An 18,547-nucleotide genomic window follows, 5' to 3' on the forward strand; every position below is an offset into this window, starting at 1 on the left:
GGCCGTCATAGGCAGACCTGTATCCCGAGAGAAGACAGACTATGCACCCACTGCACACTAAATGAAGTGGAAACCGAGCTACACTTCCTAACCATCTGTCCATTGTACCAAGACATCAGAGACACATACTTCCCACAGATTACAACCACACACGGAGATTTTGAAAACATGACCAATGACAAAAAACTCCCATATCTGCTGGGCGAAGTACAACAATGTGCAAACACAGCAGCAAGATTTGTGAGTTGCTGTGATAGGAGAAGGATATCAAATGGAACACAACCACCGTAAAGACTAATCATTGTGTATATGCCTGCACTATACCTGCATCGAGTGATCTTGAACATAGAAGTTGATCTATTGAAGAATCTGACAAAGTACATAATTTTTGTTTTTGTTTTGATTGTATTGCTGTATTGTTGTACTGTTCTTTCTGCTTTGGCAATGTAAACGTATGTTTTCTCATGCCAATAAAGCCCTTTGAATTGAATTGAATTGAGTATAAGCACCTAGTGAGTGCACACTACAGCCAGAGACTCACTGCTACTACAGTGGTTCCCAAAGTGGGGTCCGGGAACCCCCAGGGGTCCTTGAGGGAGTTCCAGGGGGTCCCCAGCTAAATGATAATTTGGAACCAAATGGACCCATGTGGGTCTGTGACTCTTGAGTTAAATTAACTTTGATTTTACAATATACATTGGGGGTCCCAGAGCTAGAAATGCCATTAAATGGGGGTCCGTACGTAGATGAATGCATGTCAAACTGCATGGGGGTCCATGAAATTAAACGGCTTGAGAATATGGCTCTCTGGGGAGAGTCCATGGCCGCACCACCACACCCATCCTAAAGAAGGTTTCATGTTGGGGAGAAAAAAGTAACCAGAATATAGAAGACAAACAGTTGTGCAGTGCCGATAATTAGCCTAGGTGTGTGATATAAATGGTTTATTTGTGATGTCTCTAGATTATTTTCGTGGCTTGATGTTTTAAGGGCCTGTGGGAAGAAAGTAAGAAACCTGAGAGAATAGATGTGTTGTACATTTGTAGAAGTTCTGGGCCCATGCAATTTGATACATTTTTGAAAAAGCCTTTTTGACAGAACATCAAGGCAGCAGGAGGAGGATTGCAGATGTTGTATATATAAATTTCCTCCAATTTGTTTTGATTGGATAAAATTGTGTAATGTGTATTTCAATTAATTTTAAGCAGAACAACAGGAAGGAGAAAAAAAAGAAAATGCAGACAAAATAGGAATGGAAAAATGTAAATGGAACATTATTTGAAGCCGATAAATGTGTTCTGCCTCATGATTGGATGGCTGATGTCCCATGCCCACCTGGACATGTGTTTTGTTTAATAAATTATACCCGGAGAGAAAACATTTTTGATGTTTGCAAACATTATGAGTAAAATTACTATGATGGATTAACTTAAAAAAACCCATCATAGTAGTTTAAAAAAAATGCTATCCCCAAGTCATTAATTGACATCATTTTGGACATATACCCATGACTGGGAAAGGCTTAATTATTGGGAACATGAACTGTGCACTGTATTTATTTCACTAATTTCAAACTTTCAAAAATATACGCCAACATCACAGATTCCTGTAATAGATGTCATATGTCCCCAGCGAACATGACGCACATGTTCTGGTCATGTCCCCCGCCTACAAGGCTATTGGACTGCTATTTCAAACAGCTTGCCGAAGTCTGGAACACAGAGCTGTCACCATGTGCAGAGATGGGGTTGTTTGGGGTTCTACCAGATCACTAACCTATCGGGAGGGGTATAAAACAGAATCTTCCTTTTATTTCTTTATTAGCAAGATAAATAATGGTTTTTATTGGAGTGGAAATCAACACTGACCCTTAAGCATCTGTATGGCTTAAAGACCTCATGATGTATCTAAATTTGGAGAAACTTCTATAGAGGGTATGGGCATGCATAAAGTCAAAGGCAGATCGAGTGGCAAAGTGAGTGACAAAGTTAATTTAATGTTGTTTAAAGTTATTTAATGCAATCAAATAGGAATTTTCTGTTTGGATGTATGAGCTGTCAAGGCCAGAAAGTAGTTTTTTGCCACTCAGTAGGCGTTACAGCATAACTTCCGGGTATGATGATGTCACACGCATACCCTCTATTCAATTTGAAGGGATCACCGGGAAAATCTGACCTGGTATGGGGCCCTATGATTAAACATACTAAATTTAAAGACACTCCAGGAAACAACTACCACCAACTCGACGCATTGACAAGCTCGAAGTTAACAAATGTTAAAAGGTTGTATACATACCATTCGCGCCACGAGGGAGTGCCAGGATGGATAGCACAAATTTGAAGGTTTTCAGAAAACCTGGGATAGGTTTTACAAGGCGTTTTTAGAATGGGCCTTACATTGTATACATTTGAAAACTTTAAATGGGACATTCTGCACGAGTGCTTTTACTTTTGGTCCTTTAAATACATTTCTGTGCCACTGCCAATACTTTTGTACTTTTACTCAAGTACATTATGAATTTCTGAGTATTTCTACATTGCCAGGATTGATACTTTTATTTAGGTAAATAATGAGAGTACTTTTTTTTTACCACTGAAAATATCACACAAAGAAGGAACAATTGGTTCTGCCACATTAGTGGCAGAACTGGAATGAGTGCCCACACCACTGCCCACGAGATCCTCAGAAATTCACTAGCAATGCAACAATGTTTTTGCTGTGTGCTTAATTTCGAATAGCCTGCTGCCCTTACAGACCACGTAGATGTTTTGCAAGTATTATAGTTTAGTAAAACGGTGTATACTATACATGATTATTCTTGCATTTGACAACTTGGACACCCTAATGTTAAATTGGTTTGCTTTAATCATTCACTAAGAAAAAGTAAATAATGCACCTACGGAACAATCAGTCCTCATTGAAGTGACAACTGTCTTATGGTTCTCCCAACAATATGATTTTATTACAATCACTAGTTAATTTTATTTTCAGTAGAATCACACACAGAGCTTTCTTTTCTTTTGTATAAGTGAGCATCTTCAGTATTCAGTCACATGGCTGTATTAATTTCTGGAATGATTCCTCCTTTAAATGGGTCTTCCCACTGAGTGCCAAACGTACAAGATGGATATATTCCTGCCTTGGGATTTCCAAGATGTTCTCAAAGCAAGTAGCAAAATATGTTTTAAGTAAGAGCTCTAAATATCAGACAAGTTTGAGCCAGCTGTCCGCATTAGAGTTTAAGAAATCTTTTGCTTTATTGAAGCAGAGAACAGCCATGGGAGTCAGTGTCACGTGACGTCAGTGTTGGAATTAATAAGCTACCATCATAAACTAAGAAGTATGATTACAAAAAGACAGCCTGATTATTTAGGCTGTCCAAGGTTGGTTGGATTACACTGTCTTAAACCTGATTTATACTTAGTTGCATGTTGCTGTCAGGCACCAAAAATGACAGATCTACAAGCTTACAACACGTCATGCTGTAACACATTGTGAGATTGCAGATCGGCTATTGGTTGTGCATAATAAACAGGCACAACCAATACAAGTATACATCAGGATTTACATATGCCATGACATTGCCCTGACCTCAGTAAACAATGTCTTTAGTTTGAGTGATACCGTGCCGGTTGAGTGTTCCAATTAGTTCATTGACAAGTCAAAAAGTTCATGAAAACAGGAGGAGGAAGAAAAAGAAAAACCCTAAAACATTAGCTAATGTTTCTTCAGTTTTCAAAAAGGTTCCTAGTCCAGTAGCTATAGAGCAAGGATGAAACGCAGGACACAGTAACACAGATCGTTTAGAAATGGACAATGCACACAACGTTCCACTATTTCCTGGGAGAGTTATGTGCAAATCTTTCCCACGAATTTCCTTCATTTTGCCATTGCTTTGCCACAGGATGAAATGAACAAACTTGAGTTAGAAAAAGTATGAAGCAAATAACCCCCACCACACCCCGACAATGGGACAAGATTAAGATCTGCCATCAGAACTGAAACATATACAGTACCACCGGTGGAGGAAGTGTGCATGTATGCATACAAGTATGCATTAAAATGTTTGTTTACCTGGGAAGAGAGGGAGGCAGATGAAAAGTGCTTTTTTAGAAGACGACAAACTTTTTTTTTTTGGTTGAGCTATTACAGATACAGTCATATCTACAGTAGAAACAAGGGACAGAGACAGACACAGGAAGGCAATGCTTCCACTCCTTCTGTCGCAGACAGTTATCTTAGTTATTTACAATTTGTCATAGTAGTAGTAGTAGTAGTAGTTGTAGTAGTAATAGTGTTCTTCATTATTCTATCCGTGGTGTCTCCAAGAGTCTTAAATGTACAGAAAAAGGCCTTGTTCTCCTCAAAATCGTGACTTGTCCTTTTTCCCTCCAGACGCGTCCTTCCACAGTGGTTATGGGGGAGGGCGGGGAGGCAGAGAAGGTTACTGGGACCAGTGACGAAGGATGAAGGGGAAGCAGGGCTTTACGCTGCAGTTCTCTGTCTAGCAGCATCATGTGTCCGGGAGCTGATTGATGTCAGTCAAGTTGGTGTCGTTGAGGATGATTTTTATCCGGTCCAAGGACTCCGCCTGTCTAATTCGCTCCAACTGTACCTGGAGGCGCGGATGGACAGAAAGGTTATTTTTCATTCGTTTTTTATTTAGTTTGGACTTTTTAAATTTCAGTTTCATTTTGTTTAAAGATCACAGGGGGGCTATGTCCGGTGGAGGTTGTCCAACATTTTAAACATAACTATAATTCTTGGGTGCTTATATTGTAAAAGATAGTACTCTAAACTATAGAGTCTAAACTACTAATATTTTCAAAATGTTAAAAAAAATACAGAAAACGGCAGATCTACAAGCTCACAACGATCTTTTTTTAAAGATTCTTTTTTTTTGTTGCTTTTCTGCCTTTTTATTGATAGTATCAAGTGAAGATGGACAGGAAAGAGAGAGAGAGAGAGAAGGGGAGAGACATGCAGCAAAAGTCGTCATTAACCGGACTCAAATACGCGACACGCTGTCAGCCTATATGTGGCATGCGCCTGGACCACTTGGCCAGCGGGAACTACGCCAATCCTTTTATTGGCTATGTTGTCCTCCCTTTGCCTGGGTGGAAGTGACGTGCACCCACTTGCAGCCAGTCTGTTTACATTATGTAGCTGGCTGTCCACTAACATTAGTGCACAATCATTGTCAAGTACTATCGTGCAAATGTGAAGAGGGTGACGGATCACATTCTGTCCACCACAGTTTGCCAACTCATGAGGCCGCTGGCGGCTCGCTCGGGCACGCCTCACAAGCCCTCAAGGCTGCAGTTGTTGGCACACCTGCCTTGCTGTCAAATCATGTAAAAATCACAACGATGGGGGCATGGTTTGCATAATGTTTGCATAGAGCATGCACACTTTGGCACACACTATTGAGATGCTTATGACATGGGTTCCCAAAGTGGGGTCCGGGGACCCCTAGGGGTCCTTGAGGAAGTTCCAGGGGCTCCCCAGTTACTGTAAATGATAGTTTGGAACCAAATGGACCCTTTTGGGTCTGTAACTCTGAGAGTGTACAAATGTACACACTCAAGAGTTAAATTAACATAGATTATAGAGATATAAATGCCATTAAATGGGGGTCCGTAGACTAATGCATGTCAAACTGGGTGTCCTTGAAATTAAACGGGTTGAGAATGACTGCTAGAGCGGTAGAGCCATAAAAATCTTATTATTATGGACCCTCATTTAATGGCTTTAACATTTTAATTTTTAATATCTTTTCAAATGGGGGTCCACGGGCTAATAAATCAATTTGGGGGTCCTTGACATAAAAGAGTTTGGGAACCACTGCCCTAGAGTAGATACCCTCACAAAATACATGCAGTAATAACCTGGTCTCTATACTGCCTCCCCTTTGTCAACCGGGGCGCATGATCTAGGAGTCTAGGGTAAAGGAGGAACTGGTTGAAATAACGTGTTCCTTCCACGTGCTATGGCTACGTCCTGCCGGGGAAACTCCCCCTGTCAGGTGATAAGAAGCGGCCTGCTCACTCCTCATGCATTGAAGGAAGCATGAGCTCAGTTCGGGGCCCTCCCCAGGTTACAGCTTAGGCATTGGCACCGGGTGAAAAAGTTTATTACAAAGATCGTGGGATACAAATTTTGAAAATAAATAATAACTACCCTGGATCCACGGACACACATTTGTTCCCCCCATTTCCTAAAAACGACCAATCAAACAAATCTATGGGAAAATTAAGCAGAACAGACACAGGTATACAGTACACAGAGCAATTTCTGACCACTAGAGAGCAGCAAATAGTAACTTAATTGTTTTAACTGGATATATTAGGCCTGTAAAAAATACAAAACATGCCTGGTAAGCATAAAGGACCACTTCAGCCATTTTCAACCTATTTTCATATAATTGGTCCTCACTAATGCCTAATCCTCATTTTAATATGGTACCATTTTTGCACACTGTCTGTGTCTCAGAGGAGGGCTTTGGACAGTTCAGAAACCTGCCTACCAGTGACATCATCGAAGGGGAATCCAAGCTAATAGAGATTCACGTTGGGCAAGACCTACACTGTGTAGACGCTATCATTTTTGGGGGTGGAAGTTGCGGGATTTTGGCGGAGGTACCGCATCACGTTGATGCTTTACAAATCAGTTTACATTCTCCGTGAATGAAACAAGTGTTGTGATTGGTCGGAAAAATATCCTATACAGGGGAAATGCATCTGACGGATGTTCAGGGACTGTTTCAGTTCAAAATATTTGGGAAACTGTGCATACATGAGGTATGTATTTTAATATTTGGGAAACGCGGTGCATACATGAGGTATGTATTTTAATATTTGGGAAACTCTGTGCATACATGAGGTATGTATTTTAATATTTGGGAAACTCTGTGCATACATGAGTTATGTATTTTTAGGGCATAGAGATTGTGAACCCCTGGAAAAGAGTTCATACATAGAGACTGGATACTTTTACAAAGAGATTCGTTTCCTAATACAGAGTTCCAGAAGGGGTTAAATGAGGAATTGGTATTGTTAACTGTTTTTGATAATGAATAACTTTCAACTTCCCGTGGTTTGTTGTGGGATTAGTAATGTTTCAACTGGTTTCTTTAACTCTTTGTGATTTACTGTGATTGTTTTGTGTATTGTATTTTGTAATTGATTGTTTTGATTGATGATGAGTCATGAGACATGACTGCCTGGCCCTGTATTGCCTTAATGATTTATTATTAGAACCACTGTTTTAGTTTATGGCCAAAGACCTGCTTAGTGCTTACCTGCAGAGTCTGAGAAAGCTTGACAAAGTCCTTCTGCACCTGTTCACTGACGTCTAACTCTGTCTGCAGCCGCTGGGCTTTGTCCTTCTCCTCCAACGCTTGGCTCTCGAGCACACTCTGGGTCCAGGCACACAGATGGAGAGACAAGCAAAATGAACATGAACATGAACACACACAAACGGAATTTGGGAGGATGGCTTTTAGTTTAGTTTTTGGAGTCGGCTCCAGAATGACATTAAACTGCAGCATTTCATCCCTTTGAGGGATTTTAAAAGTTCAGTACAGACTTAGAAAACTGAGGTCTGATGCCGTTTTACTTGAGTTAGTATTATTGTCGTTTGTATTTTTTCTGTGTTTTATTGTATGTTGTGTTGAAATCCCTGCTTCATTGCTTTCTTGGCCAGGGCTCCCTTGTGAAAGAGATGACCTAATAAAAGAGACAGACACGGACGAACGGAAGGACACACGCACACACACGCACGCACGCACGCACGTGTGTGTTGAAATCAATCTCTCCAGTTCTAAGTAGATACAGTAATGATATATAACCTTCAACAGGCATAAAGAAAAAAAAGTCTGATTTTAGTTAATAATGCACCTGGCTGTACGCAGTTGAATTGCATTCAAACGCTACAACCTAGAATTTATTTTAAGCTCTCCCACTGCACGCCTCCTCCTCCACTCCCCAGTAGAACGCAGTGGAGAACACCGACGTCACCAAATTTGTTGCGACGCCCCTCTGCACCGTTATCGGTGCGCAACTTTTCCTGCTGGGCTCGCCCAGGATTCTTTTTTTTCCATAAAACAAAGCGCATGCGGGCCCCGAGACTACATGTATAGAAAATGTGACGCGATAGAGACATATTATGGTCGTAGCTACGTGTACAAGCGCTGACCTTGGTAGTGGTGAGATCCCTGAGCCGTTTATCCAGACTAGTCCTGCCAGCCTCCAGACTGTTCAGTGCTACACTCCTCTCTGCCAGGCTGGTCTCCAACTGGAAAGCAAAACACCATCAAAGCTTAGAACGCGCATGCTTCCATTTCATTTGTAACAAAACAACAGAGTGGGTGGATATTTTCTTAACCACTTAAGCCCTATAATATACTTTGTTGTACCACAACAGCATGTCATATCGATCATCATCATGACAACGTGGGACCATTCCGTGTTGTAGACGAATGAGTTGATTTGCAATTTTGCACAGCTCCTCTATCCCGTTTGAGTCACAAAGTCACTTTGTCCCCCAGACGGTGTGCAATGAGGCTTCTAAACCTCCACCACAGGCTTTTCATCTTCTCTACGGCAGAGACTATGCAAAACATGTCCCGTGCCGGTTTTAAGCCCCATTCTCTAGTCTACACCGCTGACTTTGAAACATTATGTGCCCACGGCAAACCAGAGTCAGAAGCTCTCAAGGTACACCAGTATTCATAGCAAAATGGCCTATAATGCCGAGTGTAGAAATGGAACCAAATGAACTCATAGGGGTCCAATTTGGTTCCATTTTGTACACTAAATTTACACTAAGTTTGTATTGTATTTGCATTGTGTATTAGCTGAGGCAAAATATTTAAAAGTGGAAAAACATATTTCTCTGATGCCTCCTAAAGAATTTAAAGCTTGAATAAATAAAAAAGTAAATAACTGTGAGATGGAGTCGTTGTGCGAGGTAATGCAGTGTAATATCATATTACCCTACGTAATATAAATAAAGAGTAAATACCTGTTCCTTCTCTGTCTTTACTCGTTGTAATTCTGTCTTCAGACTGGAGAACGACGCTGTAGGAATAAGCATCATGACAACTGGTTACCACTCACACACACATGCTCTCTATTCATGCACTGCAGACTCCTGTGAAAACTGTGTTGATTTACGAACAACGTATCAAAACTGTGCCATATGGGCGCGGGGGGGGGGGGGGGGGGGTGGAAGGGGTTAAGCAGAAAGAAGCTGCTTTGCTCATATCAATAGGGTGTGATTCTGTGAGTGAGGGGGAGAAAGAGAAAGATAGACACTAGAGTGACTAGACAGATGGAAGAATATAAACATAAGAGACGGGGAAGACAATCTACATGTCAAACCCCAAAAAGCTATTAAGACTAAAACAGACTGAGCCATCGAGTGTTAATAAAGTAGAAATTCAAACATACGCCACGCCAGAACTACGTTCACACTAAGCAACATAGACAGTACTGTGCCAAAGCACTTAGAGCTATAGGGTGCAAAATCCTGTGACACCACACACACATGCTATTCCATAAAAGCACCAAAAACACAAGCAGCTTTGAGTAAAGTTTCAAACTATCAAAAGGGTTGGTCAAATCACGCAATACGATAGAGGTGTTATAATAACCACAAGATGTAGCTATGAGCTATCGAAGCCTAATATCTACTAGTTCTAGGTAATTCCGTGGCTACGGAAAACTGTTAGGATACTATTACTAACTGAAAACATTTGCTGTGACAGAAAACTTGATTCAGCAATGCCTTGTTTGACATTTGTTTTACTTTGTATGTGGACCGAAATCAGTGACAGTAACAGTGTGGATATTGGAAGGTTTATAATCCATCTAGGATGGTCTTTAAACCTTCAAATCAGTGACAGTAACAGTCAAATCAGTGACAGTAACAGTCTGGATATTGGAAGGTTTATAATCCATCTAGGATGGTCTTTAAACCTTCAAATCAGTGACAGTAACAGTTAAATCAGTGACAGTAACAGTGTGGATATTGGAAGGTTTATAATCCATCTAGGATGGTCTTTAAACCTTCAGGTTTATAAGGTTTATAAGGTTTATAATCCATCTAGGATGGTCTTTAAACCTTCAGGCCGACCAACACCCCTTAGATGTGATATGGTTTCTGTCGGGTGGAAACCTTTTATTTTTTTCAGGATTGTATTACAAAGTAGGGCATTCATTAAAAAAAGGAGAAAAAATAAACATTTTTAAAATATAGAGATAAAAGGCAACGATACGATATAATGACTAACGGCCCTTAGATGTGACACACCATGGCCTGTTCTGAAGTAGTGCTTAATTGGGCAATTATGCTGCAGAATTGTCTAAAAATATCTACCTAGTGAAACGCTGCTACTGCCTCATGTATAGGAAAAGACGGCATTTGAGGAGTGAGTGATCTAAGCATTTTTAGGCCTCATACGATTAGTAGGGTCTGACAGCTATTATCATACACACAGTGAACATACCTTCCAAGATGTCTGAACAACAGTTATCAATGGAGAAGAAAGAAGAATAGAAACACGGATATGAATAAGAAAAAAAGGAACTATATCCAGAAAGGGTGAACATAAAGGCAATGTCACTCTGTTGAACACAGATGTGAACTGTTCAGGAAGCAGAGAACTGTTCTGGCCACCTTGAGGCTTGAACAATAAGATTCAGGAAGATGTTCTTGTACTATGAATTAATGCTGGAAATGGATAATCTAAATAGAATTTGGGCAACAAGTAAAACATAACTGAACAGCAACACAACAAGTACAAGTACAACATAACACACTGGTCTACATCCTGGAACCCTCTGGGATGACTCATAGTTTCAGTGGAGTGAGTACACAGATGGTGGTGGACAGACAACTCACCTATCTCCTCCTTACAGCCTTCTATCTCCAACTGCAGGGTGTCCTCCAGGTTCTCCTTCAGACACTGCTCTGCCTGGAGCTGCTCCTTCAGGAACAGGATCTCTGCCTTCAGCTTCTCCTCGAGGTGGTCTGCGGCCGTCCGAACCGCCACCACGTCCTCTCGAAGCTGCACCACCAACACGTGGAGGTCCTGGCGGGACAGTGCACACGTTTTGTTTTCGCTGAACTGGGCTGTCACAAAATGTTGTATTTCTAGTTTTCTACTGAAAATTGGTGATAAAAGATGGATTGTTCGCTATTATATTAACCAATTAAAACCGCGAAAGCATCCGTGTCATTTCAGATTTTAGCGTTAAAAAATAGCAGAGATGCAAACTTGTATATCTGGCCTCAGGTCTTAAACGGGTTAAACAAATTGATTATTAGCGGAATGAAAGGCGACGCGTCAACTCTAACGAGAACACCGTGACAACAATCTAAAACGTGTGACACAGAGTCAGTAGAGCAGTTGACCTACTTGTGTGCTAGCGGGCATGTGGAAGTCCTCCTGCTGTTGGAGTTCTGTGTGCAGTCTGTGTTTGCCCTGCAGGCTGTCGTTGTCCCTCTGTAAGCGGCTCAGCTCGTCCGCTACCTGCTCCCTGGACCGCAACAGCACCGCCTAGCGTGACGAGCAACAGAGTCCAGTCATGTGTCACGGTTTGCTGCCCCCTTTTATAATTCATGGACAATGAAACCAGCCAGGCTATACCAACTGGACAGGAATTCACAGGGAAATTAAACGCTTTTTGGGGAGGCCGACATGCAATTGAACTGACTGGGAGTACGCAAACTTTGTCAGCTCGAGATACCCAGAAGACAAATTTGGTGTCTACTGTGACCCAAACGTATACATTATGAATTAACCACTTAAGCCCTGTTTCAATAATAGTGAAAATAACGAGTTGCGAGTTTGTAACAAACTATTTTGAATATATTTAAAAAAAAATATATATATATATATATATATATATATATATATATATATATATATATATATATATATACAGTTGGAGGAACATCCAAATGTTTTGTCAGATCACATTATTTTGAGCAGGATTTATTTTGTTCTGGTGGAGATCAAGCCTCCAGAGCGGCAGGTAGTGGTCAAAAATGGAACTGCAGGCAGCCCGTGCGAAACCCCGTGCAGCTGGGGTTTAACATTGAGCGCTTGTTAGCACTTCCGCATTTGCCAACCAAAAGTTGGTTGGCAAATGCGGAGGTCGAGCGTTCAAAGCTCCACTGAGCAACTTCCATTGAAATGAAGGCTGTCGCTCCCGGTCCGCTTTCTATCCTTTATAAGTCCATGGTGGAGATGTGGACAGGTAATGTGGGACTGCTCACCATTTGTTCTTGCGTGTGTCTCTTAGCTTGACTGAAAGCCTGTTGCAGTGTGCTGAGCAGTGTCTCTGACTCCTGGACTCTCTGCATGAGGGCAGATACCTAGGAAACATCACAGAAACAACCATCTCAAAAACACAATAACAGAAAGCTCTCCAAATATGAATCAAGTAGCCAACACATGTCAAGTTATCAGTTTATTAACTGATAACTTGACAGAGGTGGAACATTCCTTGTGGCATAGCTGTGGTTTTCTATAAAGCATCGAGTTATGCTGCGATTTATTACTTGTCTGACTGAATGTTGGGTTAGGCAGAGGCTTATTGAACATTTATACTTTAATTAATTAATTCACAATCACAACCTTGTCTTACTTAATTGCACATTAATTCAGTCATTTTACTTAAAATAAACAACCATCAACAGTGATTCATTATTCATACTGACAGAAACTAACATCGAACAAAGCCACACTAATTTTGAAATTAGTTACCGGTAAGTTAAAAACATTTTAGATTATGGAACTCTATACATACTATTAGGGTTAACAGAATGAAGTACTCTGAGGCTATGGTTGCAATCCTGCAACCATACATACTGTACAGTGTACAGTACTGTTGACTAAATAAGATATTCCAGTCCAGCAGACCTGGGGTCAGTAATGATAAGACTTATATTGGTCCGATTAGAACACCATTCTTTTCATTCAAGTAATCAAGGGTCAATTCGCTTATCTGATTCAGGTAGGTACGACCTGTAGCTTTGGAAATATCAGCTGCCAATGTAGGCACTCAAATAATGTACCATCCAATAGGTCATACAATCGGAATGAATCAAATTCTTACCATATGAACCTAGCTGTGTGGCAGATCTGTTTTGCCAGGCAAGGACAAAAAGACTATTGTGTGAAAATCTAACTTTGCAATGAGCTGGGCAATGAGACTATATTGTGGCAATAAAGGGTTATAACATTGCTCAATCGTGTCACTTGCCAAAAATAACTGATCTACAAGCTAAAGTGATGTGACGCATGTATGTATGTGTGTGTGTGTGTGTGTGTGTGTGTGTGTGTGTGTGTGACTGTGTGTGTGTGTGTCCAGACCTTGGCAGTGGTTTCCTCATTGACCAACTTCACAGAGTCTTCCAACTCCTGTTTCTCAGCCATCGTTCTTTCTAACTGGTCATTGGCCTGACGCAGCATCACCTGAAGCTTTTTCACCTGGGAGAGACATTTAAAACAAGTGTTTTCACCTAGGAGAGACATTTAAAACAAGTCTTTTCACCTGGGAGAGACCTTTAAAACAATTTGATTGATTGATTGAAATATTTATTAACAGTTTGTAGAATTTACAGTACATTTTAAGCACAAACTCAATACAAAGACTGTCAACTGTGAGTGGACGACCCAATTAAGCATTACACTTGTTTACAACAGGGTCCACATTGTTCAATTCATCAAAACATTTAAAGACATACAAACATTTAGAGACATACAAATAGACATTTCTATGTAGCTAAATTCATCATATGGGAAGCAAAAAAGGGAAAAGATACAATATACAGTGAGGGAAAATGGGGTGGGGGGGGTGGGGGGGAATTCAGATTTTACAGAGGCCAGTTTCGAATTGCAGCCATCCGTAGGTGCCCTTTGAGAGCGGTTTTGAAGGAGTCAAGGGATTCACATGTCTTAATGACTGTTGGTAGGGCGTTCCACATTTTGGTGGCATAGGAGCGAAAATAATTTAGTCCCTTGTTTGTGCCGAATCTGGGTTGTACATGGTTTGTTGCACTCCCTCTGGTGTTGTGGGTCCCAGTGTTTTCACCTGGGAGAGACATGTAAAACACGTGTTTTCACCTGGGAGAGACATTTAAAAACAAAACGTAAAAGTGTTTCCCACTGAGCGAATGGCTAGAATGGGCACGTAGTCCAGCTTGCCTTAAGACCATGCCTTAACATTTTTATGGAAGTACTTTTGAACTTTGCCTTAAGATATTGAATGCAGACATTTAACTAGTTTACCTCTTGCACCACTGCATAAAATAAAAGTGACAAGAAGTATCGGTTCTAATTTTCATTTTCTCTAAACAATACAGGGCATTTTGACAGGCTACGGTTCAAATTCTAATTTACAGTGCAATCAAAGTTGGTCACGGTGGAACAGCTCTGAGTCACTGAAATCCCAACAGGCTGAAAATGTCAACCATTCCACTTAGAATGCTTCTGCGAAAAAGGAAATAGTTTTAACCCATTAAAACCCGGAAAGGGTCCGTGTGATTTTAGACTTTAGCGTTGGCTGTTCAAAAACTGCAGACATGCAAGCTCATAGCGCGAGCTAGTACATCTGCTAATTTGTTAATGTTTCGAAAAATCTAAAAGGTACAACAACAACACAAGTCCCAATATAACTCTGGCTGGCGTAGAGTCAATCACCTGATCTCGTGTGTCGGCCTCCTGTCCTTGGATGACCTGCAGCTGTTTCTCGTAGTTGGAGCACATGTCACAGCGCCGGCCGAGCTTCCTGCCTGCGTTCTTCACCTAGTCACATGACCACTGAGGTTAATGCTTTGCAATGGACAACATGAGCTTGTAGTAGGAATATCATGGGACAACGTGAGCTTGTAGCAGGGATATCATGGGACGATAGGAAAAATACACGCCACGATTATTATGGCAAAAACAATAATTGCATTAAACGATATTATTGCGATAATCAGGGTTTCAAAGCGGTACTGAATTTGCAGCTCAACAGAAGCGAATTCATCAAAAGCTGATTATTGTGAACGATTATCGTCCCATACCTGGCTTGTAGATTGGCTATTTTCACCAATCACGACACCGGCAAGCAATTAAGTTGAACTTAGTTTTCATATAAAACAGTAATAAAACATTTATACCACCTGAACAGTGGCCTTTCATTAGTTACAAATCAGTTTGACTCATACAGGCCTGTGCTTCTGTTAAAGTTAATACACCTAGCTTAAAACACAAATATTTAAGTATGTTCTGGAGAAATAGCATTGATATTTTGTAGGCCTGGGCTCTGTAACAAACGGGAACATGAGAAAGCAAATAATCTGCTGGAAGTGGCAGGAGGGCACTCTCATATACATGCTGTGGGACTGCCCTTTAATACGCGATTATTGGGAGGAGATTCGCGATCACATCGAGCGTATCTTGGTATGTAAGATCTCATTCTCCCCAAATATGTGGATTCTAGGTGATCCCAGTTCCCTTGACGACCTGACACCCTATGATGCTGGGTGGGCTCAAACAGCGCTAATGCTGGGTCGTAAACTTATTATGTGTGAATGGAGGGCTCCTTCTGCCCCCTCTGTGAATGTTTGGTTTAGTCAACTTGGTCAGGTAGCAGCGCAGTCTTTCAAGCTTCTTAAGAAAGTAGACAACTATCTGTTAAAATGGGATAAATGGGAGGCGCACACTGGAGTCACTGTCCAATTGTGAACTGAGCAGACTATTATATGAACTGTACTTGAATTTGCCTAAATAACCATCGCTTATTATTTTCATATTTCTTTGTTTCGTTTTTTTTTATCGTTTACTTTTGTGTTCCGTTTCTCTCTTTTATTCTGCTTTAGGTATTTGTTTCTACATTATTGCAAAACTGTATATTATTATTGCAAATACCTGTATATTGAAAAACAATAACAAATATTAATCATAAAAAAGAAAGCTAATAATCTAAGGTAAGGTACCGGTAAGTTGAATTTTTTAATACTGCTCAAGGCATGAATTTGTTTTATCACTTGCCAACTTTCTTTTCATTTCATTATTCTGTACAGCTGGCTTTAAAAATTACCCTTCATGCATTCAATACTTCAGGTCATTCTTTTATCAGTGTCCTCAGTATAACCTCTCTACCAATTAAACCACCGTATGTAAGATTTTGTTTGACATTAAACCACTTTCTATTTCGATTTAAGCTATCCAGGGACAAGCCATTACAATTCTAAATATATTGTATTAGCACTTAAATATTTATATTTCATCACTTCTCTTAGATGTGCTGCCCGGTATACAAAATACTACTGTACAGCATAACGTTAATTTGCACAAATATAGCTACCATTTCCCATAATTTATATTTAACCTTCAATAAGGGGTATTTGTAGCGTCCTGCACAGGTCCAATTTTGACAACGTGCGCACGCTCTGCCTTGTGAATAATCAGATGCATACACCAATCCGTCGTCACGTCACCCGTGATTATATAATACAAACGAGACCCACCCAAATAATGGGCCTGTTGTCCGCCCTGTTCGTATCACCGCTCAGTGTCTTAGCTCAGGGACTCGAAGCTGTGGTGGCGGTGTCAAATTAATAGGGGACCTTCCAGTTCCCAGACAGATGGCTGCTCTAACCTCCTGAGCTACTGCCACTGCCACCGACCATAAACCCCTCCTATACATATTGAAACTGTTCAAACGACTTATTTAAACACCTCTTGCTGGAGCAGGTTCCACTCGCTATCGCTGACCAGCCGGTAGCCACCCGGCGGCAGGTATGCATTGTCGGGTGCGTGGGAAATGCTGGACAGCAGCGACGCCGTCTCCTCCTGTTCGGGCGTCATCGCCTTTATGGCCTTCTCCTGGTCCTTGGTGAGCAGGAAGTGGCTAGACGTCAGCTTGATGGAGCTGACCGACATCGAGTCGCTGCCGAAGCCCTCCAAGGCCCCGCAGTCTGCCCCCACAAGGGGTCCAAAGTCCGACTCGTCAAGGTGGCCGGCCGACTTGGCTTTGTAGCTGTGTCCCCCGAGGCCCTGTGGGGCCCCCAGCAAGGAGGTGGAACCCAAGCTGTCTGTGGACTGAACCCGCCGCAGGCTGTCTTTGTAGGGGTCCATGGGTCCACCAGCCACCACCTCTGTGTCTAATGAGTGCATGGAGCCATGGGCGCTGTGGTTGGCGTGGACCTGAGAGAGAAACAAGGGGCCTTCAGTGATTCCCAACATTTGAAATTCCAAGGACAGCCGATTTCATATGCATTAGGCCGGGGAACCCCATTTGATAAGATTTGTACCTCTGGGACTCTGATCTACACTGTAAAATCCTCTGTTTATTTAACTTAATGTGTACAAATCTGTACATAAGATAAGGTTCATTTGGAACCTCCTAATTATTTAGCTGGGGACCCCCTTAACAACCTAGGACCCTTGGGGGTCCGAGGACACTATGTTGCAAACCAGTGCTATACATTACTAAAAATAAAACGTTTTTAAAATGATACGGGTAAAATGAATCAGGAAAGTGCAAAATGCTAAAACATCCAGCAATGGTTGAGTTTACAACATTCACAGCATGCTTTCTTGAAAGATTAATATTTTGCCGATTGACTTATAACCAGCGGAAATACTACATTCTGATGCTATTGATTAAGGCACATGCAATACCTGAGGCCACAAGTGAAGGTGTCACCTTGGCTTTCTCTGAAGACAACAATGTTACTTATGAGAATGAAGAAACAGTGTCCAGCATAATATGATGTAAGATGCGATAAGCATACAAAGATCTTTGGAGGAAGGTAGTGAAATGGCATGTCCTCCTCCGTACCTCTTCAACACTTAGCCCCAGAAATAAATCATCCAAAGGCTCAGTGTGATCTCCCCTGGAATCTTCTTCCAATTCCTTGACTTGCTCTGCCTCTAATCTTTCTTTCTCGTCTTCCTCCTAGAATGGGAAAAATAAAATAGTTTTGTAGTAAACCTTACATTATTTTACTCACAAGTCTAACCAACCACAGTAAGTATTGATCATAATAGTCCTCAATAGGAAAGTTACCCGGCTCAAAACTTCACATTTCTAGCAATTAGCTAATCATCTGAATTCCTTTCCCAAATAAATGTAGAAGAAAAACAACAATGGCCGTTTGCTGTACTTTATCTACTTGGATAGATTTGGAAGAATTCAACTGAAATACTGTACTTTGAGTATTTTCTTAGCTCGTGCATTATATTCAGTATTAGTCTGTACACAGAGTAACTGAAAATACAACCTTTTATGTTATAGCTTGTCATTATTTTATGATATGGAATTTAATGTACACTCCCATTGCATTAAAGTGTGGAATTTTACATGCACTCCTGTTACATTAATGTGTGTCTAGTTATGTAGTACTTAAGTGTGTGTACTACACAGTATTCTGTATTATTAACTGTGCCACCATTGCTGTACCAGCCACTTACAGTCCGCACGCGATTGCTATTTATTCATATAGCTACAGTACATAAACACTGTGTAGAATTGTATACAGT

At 41.0% G+C, this 18,547-nt stretch overlaps 1 protein-coding gene across 1 annotated transcript in view; it reads right to left on the reverse strand.

The window, feature by feature from the left end:
• Positions 1–2,950: 2,950 nt before the first annotated feature.
• rabep1 (rabaptin, RAB GTPase binding effector protein 1) overlaps positions 2,951–18,547 on the reverse strand; it is a 30,803-nt gene continuing 15,206 nt past the window's right edge. Inside the window, exons 8-18 of the mRNA XM_083786902.1 lie at positions 17,847–17,963; positions 16,742–17,209; positions 14,714–14,818; positions 13,385–13,501; positions 12,286–12,384; positions 11,423–11,563; positions 10,906–11,095; positions 9,025–9,080; positions 8,197–8,295; positions 7,301–7,417; positions 2,951–4,615 (exon numbers count right to left, since the gene is read on the reverse strand). Of these exons, the coding sequence (XP_083643028.1) occupies positions 4,514–4,615; positions 7,301–7,417; positions 8,197–8,295; positions 9,025–9,080; positions 10,906–11,095; positions 11,423–11,563; positions 12,286–12,384; positions 13,385–13,501; positions 14,714–14,818; positions 16,742–17,209; positions 17,847–17,963 (1,611 nt within the window). The 3' untranslated portion in view covers positions 2,951–4,513. The remainder of the gene's footprint in view (positions 4,616–7,300; positions 7,418–8,196; positions 8,296–9,024; positions 9,081–10,905; positions 11,096–11,422; positions 11,564–12,285; positions 12,385–13,384; positions 13,502–14,713; positions 14,819–16,741; positions 17,210–17,846; positions 17,964–18,547) is intronic.

The sequence above is a fragment of the Protomyctophum parallelum genome, assembly GCF_964188405.1.
Source record: "Protomyctophum parallelum genome assembly, chromosome: 1".
NCBI lineage: Eukaryota > Metazoa > Chordata > Actinopteri > Myctophiformes > Myctophidae > Protomyctophum > Protomyctophum parallelum.